Here is a 10,000-nt window from a genome sequence, read left to right as displayed (position 1 = left end):
TATTATTATTATTATTATTATTATTATTATTATTATTATTATTATTATTATTATTATTTGGATCACAGTCATCCTATTCGACTCGGCGGTTTTTATAGTGTGTGGGTTCCGGGTTACATTCTGCCTCATTTGGGGTCCATCACTTTTATAAGTATGTGCGCTGTTTCCAGTAGCACACTCTTCTGCATGAGTCCTGGAGCTACTTCGGCATCTAGTTTTTTTAAGGTTCCTTTTCAGTGATCTTGGGATCGTGTCTAGTGTTCCAATGATTATGGAAGCAATTTCAACTGGGATATCCTATATCCTTCTTATTTCTATTTTTAGGTCTTGATATTTATCAACCTTTTTCTCTTTCTTTTTCATCTGCTTTGGTGTCCCATGGTATTGCAACATCAGTGAGTGCTACTTTCTTCTTGATTTTGGCAATCATTATTGTCACGTTTCCTAGTTTTCTGATCTATGCCTCGGAGTTCAGCCTTCATCCACTCCACTACTCCAGCGCTGTATCTGATTACCGGTGTTGCCTATATTTACCACTTTTATCATATTTCCGACGTCGAGGTTTGACTTAAGAATCGCCTAAAGGTCTCTGCATATATTCTTTCCTGATCGGTCCTTCATCTCTTGGTGTTTTATATCCTCTCATTCTATTATTCCTAGGTATTTGTATCCTGTCCCATCCATGTGTTTGGTGCTATTTCCATTTGGTAGCTTTATCCCTTCAGACCTAGTCACTTTACATTTTGTATGTTGACCAAGACGCATTTTTCTATTCTTAACTCCATCCTGATGTCCCCAGATACAATATATATATCGTGGATTAGATTATCTATTTACTTGATGCTTTTACCATACAGCTTGATGTTATCCACGAACATCACATGGTTAATTCTGTTGCCTCCTTTCTTGAGTAGGTACCTAGCATCCATCTTCTGCAGTACTTTTGTGTTATTGTTGTTGTTGTTCAGTAGGTGAGCCCTATTCAGATGAAACAACCTCACAAGGACCACTGACACTGAAATTCAACCTTCCAAAGAATATGGTGTTTATTTGAAAAAAGTAACAGAAGGTAATACGAAATACAGAATAAAAAGATTAGTTATTTGAAAAGAAAAAATAATTACCAATTAATAAGTACATGGATAAAAATTTAAATGAATTATTAAAATACAAAGAGAATTGTCTTATACTAGTAAGTCATTCCATCTTTAAACTTTTGATGTTCCATCTGGACAACTTCCTCAGGGGAACTGTTCCACAGCCCAACGGCATGAGGAGTAAAGGAACATATGGAGCTGAGAAGTTCGACAGCGAGGCACAATTACTGTGTATTGGTGCTGCCGTTCGGCAAATCTGGTCCCTCGCGGCAGGAATTTGGGATCAGGGATCAATTGTGAATGTGAAAGGTCTCCGATAAAAAAACAACTTTTGAAAAATTGACAAATAAGAGACCATCCGTCGATGGCTCAAGCCATAACTGCTAATATTAGGAAAAGGAGACTTACTACTGAGATCCGATCTATCTAAAGGAGATAAATCTCTTTTAGATAGGAGCTTATGTATTATAAATCTGTGTAATTTACACGTGTATGTATGATGGGAACATTGTTAGGAAAGAGGAATCGGATGATGAAATATCTACTGATGATTATTTATACAGAAAATAAATGTATTTTTTAATACGAAATAATTAATAATATATTATTTGCCTACAATAGATGAATTATTGTGGATTATTTCCACTATTTCTTAATACACGTGCTGTACTGAATAAATCAGTTGAAGCTAATTGCAAGAAATTTGTTATAATTTCTATTACAAATTTAACCCAAGTTGTTGCAAATGAAATTTCAATCTTAGCTCTTAAATATCATATTTACGTAAGCTTATAAGTGCATTCTCTCTCATATATATATATATATATATATATATATATAATATAATATATATATGTTTGTATGTAATTATTCATATGTTTTTAAAAGAATGCAGTTCTTTCTTTTCAGGTTAGTACCGAAAATGACAAGATCATCTCTAGTCTTATTGCTAATGGTGGTCCTAACTGGACAAGTACAGTACGGGTCGGCCTTACCTCCTATTGCAGCTCTCCTCGGTGACTTGAGCAAGATTGTGAAATCTGTATTGCCAGGTAAGTTTTGAAAAAATTTGTTTCTCATGTTGTTATTGCGTAATTTAAGAATAAACTCTTCTCCTTGTTTAAATATGACAAATGAATTAAAACGCAAAGTACACAGAAAACAGCAAACACTCAAGCATCCATAAATAATCGTGGGGAATATTTTGAGAAAACTAATCAGGACAAAGAAAAGAGAAGCTGAGTATGGTGTTAATAAAGACAATGTTTACAGAAAAAGTAGGGTTATAGGTTTCTAAAGTAACACCTAGAGGGCAGAGCCTTATATTTCTTTCTGATGACCATTTGAATGAAAGGAAAACATAAGTATTGAGACTATTAGTAGAAACTGAACTTCAGTTGTACTGACAAAAATCCAGTTACTAGGAACTGAGTCTCAGGTATACTGAAAGAAGTTCAGTCCCTAGGAACGTACACATCTACAATGGAAGGGATTCAAACATCATGAACCATTTTTCGGTCAGTTGCAATTAATACAATCAGTGTGGAATGCCAGTGAGTCCTGAACGTGACTTGAGCCTGTAACAATACTGTGAAAAGAACAGGTTAGATTCATACCTTTTCATTTAACGTTTTGTTACATATATAATTTGAGACTAAATCATATAAGCAAAGGAAATTTTTAAAATATATTTTATCGTTACTATTGCTATTGACGTTTGACATTAAGAAACCAGATATTAACCTGTAGGAGATTTTCTCAGTCTAATAGTAAGGTATTCCCGCTTTAAAGAATGTGCCATTCATCGGCCTTCTTATTACAGAAGCTGAGTTAAAGTTTCTTAAACCTTATTCGATTATGTAGTCCCTGAAGATCTACATCACAACAAAGCAGCCTTTGTTATTTTTATTAGTTTGCCTGTGTCTCAGCTACATACAGCATTGAAATATTGATAAACGGAAAATACACACACACACACACATACGTACATACACATACAAATACACACGCACACACATACACATAAAGGCTATGCATATATATATATCTATCGTCTATATTAATATATTATAATATATTAGATAATTAGATTATATAAATAATATTCATATATACATATATATATATAATGTACTCATATACATACAAAGATTTGTTCATAAAAACCATATTGGCAACTAAGTGGTATGGCTAGATCACATGTCACTAGAACTTAGTCACTGCTAGTAATATCTCAAACATTCCAAGCAAGAGACCTGCTAACGCTTATTGTGTCACTGAAACTGACCATAAATGGGTCATTTGCCACGAGATCATTGCATGTTTGTACATATGTCGTGATTTCAACTCATAAGTCTGCATGGATTGGGCCTGATTAATAAGTTACATTTCTAAGTTTTAAACATGATACTATATATCAGGTTATATATAGGAAAGAAAGCAACGTTAATGAAAATAATGTAAAACATGTACGATTCTGAATTCTTAAAAATATTTTAGAAATAAATATCTATAGAATTAACATGTAAAATAAGAAATATTAGGATTATGTTGAATACTTCATGCATATTCTTTATGCACCTCTCTCTCTCTCTCTCTCTCTCTCTCTCTCTCTCTCTCTCTCGATAAAGATTTTATTATCGTAAACAAAATCTGTATTCCGCAATTGAGAAGGTCAATCCTCTTCATCCCCATTACGGGTACCTAAGTCTACATTAGATTAACGTTTATTACAAATTTATCAACATTTATCAACAAATAAAACATGACTCCACTTCTAATTAATTTTCTCCTCACTGCTTTCCGTTTACTTGGTTGATTAACAAAGGTGTTCTCTCTCTCTCTCTCTCTCTCTTCCTCTCTCTCTCTCTCTCTTTCTCTCTCTCGTTCTATTAAATTATTATATATCTTATATATAATTATTATATATATATATAATTATCTAATATATATACATATATATATGTGTGTGTGTGTGTTGTATGAAAAGTAAAGTGGCTTTATATAGTGTTGTGAAAGCAAGTATAATGATGAATAATTTGAATATATAGTTGTGACCCACGCTTATTCAGTGCTCGAGTTATTTACAATATCACTATCGGCTCTTTGCAATCATGATTTTCCTGTTAAATGGAGACTTTCATTCAACCATATAAAAATTTCAAAAATGTTTTTCACAAAATATTCAATAATTCATATTTTTTTTCAAATATGAGAATTCATTGGTGCATGATACATTACAATGGTCGATATATTTGCAGGAACTTTGTCTAGTTTTGGGATTACGTTTGATGAAAGCTAAGTGGTTGTGCAGCATTTAAAAAGTGCACCAGATTTTGTAAAGTTTTAAATCCATTGAAAAATCCACTGACTAATGAGTTCCCAAACCTGTAAATATCTGGGTAATCTCCTACCAACCCCATCATAGTAGAACATGCCAAGGAGATTCCTAAACTTTCCAGTCGCCAGGTAATCCCTTACTATTCTGTCCTACCAGCCCTAGGAAACAGCGGATCCATAAGGCATCATTCATTTGAAATCTTGTCCCAGCCCTTTAAAAATTGAAGAGCAGTGAGTCGAAGGCGTAACCTTAATAAAACTAGATAACTAAAGTCAGCGGAAAAGAGTGAACCTAACTAAGTGTCCAGCCACATAACAGATGCCTTTGTTTGTCAGTAATTGCAGATCTACAGAGAAACAAGTTACTTTAACCAGGTACCAAATTACAGAACAAAATTCTTGGACCATAAGCAAGCTAGAAGGGAATGTTTACGTCGGTAAAATAGATCTATAAAATATATATATTATATATATATATATATATATATATATATATATATATATATATATATATATATATATATAATGTATATATATATATTATATATATATATGTGTGTGTGTGTGTGTGTGCGTGTGTGTATGTGTGTGTGTGCGTGTATGTATGTATGTGTGTGTATGTATGTATATAACAAAGCTAAAGCAGATGCTCATGGCATTACCGAAAGTAGGGTTATTGCCCTTAAAAAAACAAATAATAACAAAAAATAAGTAAAAAAAAAAAAAAACAGGTCTGGTGAATCTTGACCAAGCATGAACCTACATAAAAAGATTTATAAGCCAAGTTACATAACTCTGAACCCAATACTTAAGCCCGCTACTGAAGTCTGGAAGGAGGCACTGGACAGCATTAATAAACTATCGAACTCTTTCAAGTTGTTTATTTCTATTCGTTTTCTTTGAGGTCGAAAACAAAAATCGCAGCTGTCCGTGACGGGCGATTAATAGTCGAAATCCGTCGGAATCCACTCATCAGTCCTCAGCGTCGCTGTCACGCTGACGTCACACGTGTTGCCCCTGCCCCGAGGTATTTATTAGGAAGTGCATTTGCTTACGTCACGCAGCTGGACAAGCATGATTGATGCCCTTAGCCCCTTTTCCTCTTGCCGGTCACAGAGGAGCTTTTTGCGATTCTGCTTCGCCTGGCAACAGATTTTCCTTGACCTCAAGCGTCCTCAATTTCGAAATGGTACTTGAGTTGCCGAAATGCTTTGCATACCAGGTACACAGATGCCCACAACTTACGGAGAGACCGAGAGGCAGAGAGGCACATAGAGACAGAGAGGGTATTCATTGGATGGGCTGAAGCACCGGAAATGTCTCGTTAAAGTCTACAGTCCCTATCATAGCATTGACCCTTCCCAAGGGCAGGACACTGTATGACAATAAAGACACGTAGGAACAGCCGTAATCACGTAACTGTTCTGGATGCACAGACTGCCAGTTCCGGATCTCTCTCCTTCGCACTGAAGTACAGTAATAACGCGCTTTATATTCAAATGGATGCTTTATTTGGTTTATTGTCCTCTTGCCCTCAGGTGTAAATAACTCCTTAGACGTAAGAGAATCGGTTATTACTGTGTTAATTGTAGCTTAATTTTTTATCATGCGTAAAGGCATGTGTAAAATTCGTGACAGCCATCACGTGTACACACACACACATACAATCACACAAACACAGACGCCCAAAAACACTCATAACTATATATATGTATATTATATATACTTATACATATGCATATATGTTTATATATATGTATATATATATATATATATATATATATATATATATATTTATATATATATATATATATATATATATATATATATATCACATATCCACAGGTGAAAGATAAAAGACAGGGATATGTGTGATAAACGAATCATGTGCTAAAGTGATTATAATCATATATATATATATATATATATATATATATATATATATATATATATATTTTCTTTGGATAACGTTGTTGTTCGTTCATTTTATATATATATATATATATATATATATATATATATATATATACATATGTGTGTGTATGCGTATGCCTGTACACAATGATGTTTTATTTCTTAACCGGTAGTATCTCTATCATCAGCTAAATTAAAATACGTCAAGATATATCGGACGTCTCTTCACCGATTGACTATTTTTATTCTCTTTCCAGGCTATAAATACTGCCCTCCGCCATACCACCATGTCCTGGGGGAGTGCTACTACGTCCACCAATACATTCCTCAGCTGACCTGGAAGGAGGCACAGCGCTTCTGCAAGCAAGCTGGAGGTATTGGGGCTGAGCCCAAATACTTCAGCGCTGTCATCGCCGAACTTTATAACATGGGCAGTAAGTCAAAATTCTTCTCAGTTTCCCCCCTCTGCATTAACCCTACCCCTGCTCTCTCTCTCTCTCTCTCTCTCTCTCTCTCTCTCTCTCTCTCTCTCTCTCTCTCTCTCTCGTGAAACTTTTACGCTTCTTTAATGCCGAGAACACCTGATTGCCATATTATGCACAAACCAATTTCATTCGAATTGCCTTCTAATATAACCGCAATTCCACATTATATGACACCTCTGAACTATGCTTCCATCATCCTTTTTCAATACATACACACAAAAACACACAACACGCGCGCACACACACACACACACACACACATATATATATATATACTATATATATATATATATATATATATATATATATATATATGTATATATATATATATATATATATATATATATATATATATATATATATATATATATATATATATATATGTATGTGTGTCAGTGTGAGTATGTGTGTAGAAGAAGAAATCTGACCAGTTAATTAAACAAGGGATCTATCCACACCTTAAAAAGCGTTCTTCGCCAGTCTTTGCTACGCTCTGTATTAGTTTGTATAAATATATATATATATATATATATATATTATATATATATATATATATATATATATATAATTTTATATATATATATGTGTGTGTGTGTGTGTGCACGCGCGCGCGTATGTGTGTGTATCATTATAAGCAATTTTCTGCATCCTCCTGTGAGTATTACCTGGCTCCATTTCCTCGATCAGCTGAAAAATGAAAATTCCCCTTTTTCCGTCCCCAGGAGCCAAAGAAATCTACAACGGAGAACTCTCCCGTCTTTGGCTCGGAGGCCGCCGGGTGGGAAACACGTCGACCTTCGAATGGTCGCATTCGGGAAGGCCCATCGAGGTGGTTCAGGCGGACGTCATTGACGACCCCACCGCCTTCTACGACGTCGACTTCGGGGACTGCATCATGGTGTTCCTCTCGCCCACCGGGCCACTGCTCGCCGCCAAGGACTGCGACACTCGTGGGCACTACATCTGCCAGCTCCCCTGAGCATGACGTTGAGTTTATTGGAGGCGGTGGAAAACGAGCGCAATTTCCGACGCGTTTCAGTCACTGGACCCTAAATTTTGGCGCCACATAACCAATATATCATTCTCCCAAAGATAATTTTGAAGCCACGCTTTGTCGGTATGTGAAGCTTTCCTTTTGCCAAGTTGCAAGATAATTAAAAATGTTAGAGCTGTTACTTAACCTTTTCCAAAACACTAAATTCTTTTCTCGTTGATGGCAGATCTGAAATCTGAAAAATTCATAAAGGTGACACGCCACAAAAAATGAACACGTTTGGCTTCATTTCCGCCACGAATATTGGCTGTTACATAGTTGTCAATTTTGGCTACTTAGTTGTCGTTTTGGTGGCGAAATACTAAAAGGTGCCAAAAAGAGCTCTCGTTGGAAACCGCCTTTGGTGTGATATTGGATAATCCATGCCTTTTCTAAATGTTGATCATTTCTTAATTTCGGAAGGATCACCAGGAAAAGAAAAGTAATCTTCATCCGAATTTCTCTATCAATTTGCATATTGCATAGCTCTCATGCTTCTTTGCACATATTATATGAGTTTTTATAAAATAGGAAAGCTGTTGCATTTTTTGCAAACTTATATAATACTTGCTTAATTGTGTATCTTTATATTTTTTTAAGGTTTGTAACCTCTGCAAAAATTAGAAATTACCAATAAACTTTAGGGTATTATTCATGATCTTACATAAGTATTTACCAGAATATGTCCATTATTATTACCCAAAAAGTTATATTTACTCATAAATAAATATCTTCTCATTTTCATCTACCTATGTAGATCCGTAATTCCTCAAAAGAAATCTAGCAAGATCCTGAAAGATGTCTTAAATTTACTGGGAGACAAATATTCTCTAAATCTTCCCCAAACTAGGTCAGACTTCCAGTAGATAATTTTAGCTTTAATCAGAAATAAATATCTTCACACTGCAATCTACCTAAATAGATTCATGACTCCCCAAACTGTATCAAATTCAAAAAAATTCAAGAGGCAATCTAAACATTATTCCAATACATCATTTAACTGCAGTCAACCTGAATAGATTTATTATTTTCCAGAATATATCAAAACCCTTCAAGCCAATTCCTCAAGAAAATTGTCTTGTTGCTATGAAAGTCATTGCTATAGAAAATGTAAAACTACAGGTTTCTGGAAGCAAAAGTATAATTAGATCCTGTGTTTGAAGAGAAAATGGTTTTCCATCATTTTGAGGAAGGATAATGCACATAATATATCAACTGAACAGCAGGAAAAATGTATTCTTATTATTTATGCAAAGTCTGCAAGTCATGTCTTTGTTTCCTAATCTTTACTGGAATACAAACAGCGTTATAATACGTTAGGAGATGGATTTCTCATGCAATGGACGATCAACTGTCTAGGGGTAGTTACAGGAACGAATCTTATACATAAACATCCAATTATGAATTAAACGCGATCTTATTTCTTTCATAATGATAAAATACTCCTGGAACAGGAGAATTTTAGTCCTTATTGCACTCTTGAATGATGAGTAGTTATATTTGGCCTCATCTTTAATGTATTGCGTTTGAAAAGTTATCAACCCCGTTAAAATTTCGTTCTGTTTATTCTGATAGATCGTATCGGCTGACTTTTCTGGCGAGCCTACTTACAATTTCCGATGGTTTAGTATTCCTTAGTGCTGAATTTGCCAAATGGCCGAGGATATCTTCCTCCGGCCTCTCGGCCTCTAGTCTAAAATAAATTAATAAATTAAAACAATAAAGATACCAGAAATTTTAGCGATCGTTAACTGAAGCGTTAGTTTTTTTAAAGATTCCTTGCAAATATCGAATTTAAACTGTTTGTAAATATATTCTCACGTAAACCATTGCACTAAATTTATCCTTTTGACAAAAACAAAAACTGTGAAAATAAGGACTAGGATGTAGGGAATGGGTCACTGTCAAGTGCAGCGGTAAAACAAGTTTATGATCATGGGGAAATGAGCAACAGCCTTTGGTAAATATTTAATTGGCCCCTTCCCAGAGGTCACTGATCAAGACTTTAATCAGGGTACCCGTTTATCAAAAGGCTTTGTTCTAGGGTGTTAGGAAAATGTACCTTTAACAAAGTCCTTAGGTCAAGATTTGATTAAATGGATCTTACAGAAATATGAAACGATCTTATGAAG

At 34.7% G+C, this 10,000-nt stretch overlaps 1 protein-coding gene across 2 annotated transcripts in view; it reads left to right on the top strand.

Moving 5' to 3' along the window:
• LOC135225660 (uncharacterized) overlaps positions 1-8,612 on the top strand; it is a 10,459-nt gene extending 1,847 nt beyond the window's left edge. Inside the window, exons 2-4 of one of the 2 annotated variants that reach the window (XM_064264995.1) lie at positions 2,007-2,149; positions 6,608-6,784; positions 7,558-8,612. In XM_064264995.1, coding sequence (XP_064121065.1) covers positions 2,020-2,149; positions 6,608-6,784; positions 7,558-7,814 — 564 coding nt within the window. In that variant the 5' untranslated portion in view covers positions 2,007-2,019 and the 3' untranslated portion in view covers positions 7,815-8,612. Of the gene's footprint in view, positions 1-1,992; positions 2,150-6,607; positions 6,785-7,557 lie in introns of those variants that run through there. The other variant, XM_064264997.1, reaches the window with a different exon arrangement.
• The last annotated feature ends 1,388 nt before the right edge of the window (positions 8,613-10,000 follow it).

Source organism: Macrobrachium nipponense, chromosome 13, assembly GCF_015104395.2.
Source record: "Macrobrachium nipponense isolate FS-2020 chromosome 13, ASM1510439v2, whole genome shotgun sequence".
Classification (NCBI taxonomy): domain Eukaryota; kingdom Metazoa; phylum Arthropoda; class Malacostraca; order Decapoda; family Palaemonidae; genus Macrobrachium; species Macrobrachium nipponense.
Note: the sequence above shows the minus strand (reverse complement) of the source record. Positions and strands in the feature narration are given on the sequence as shown.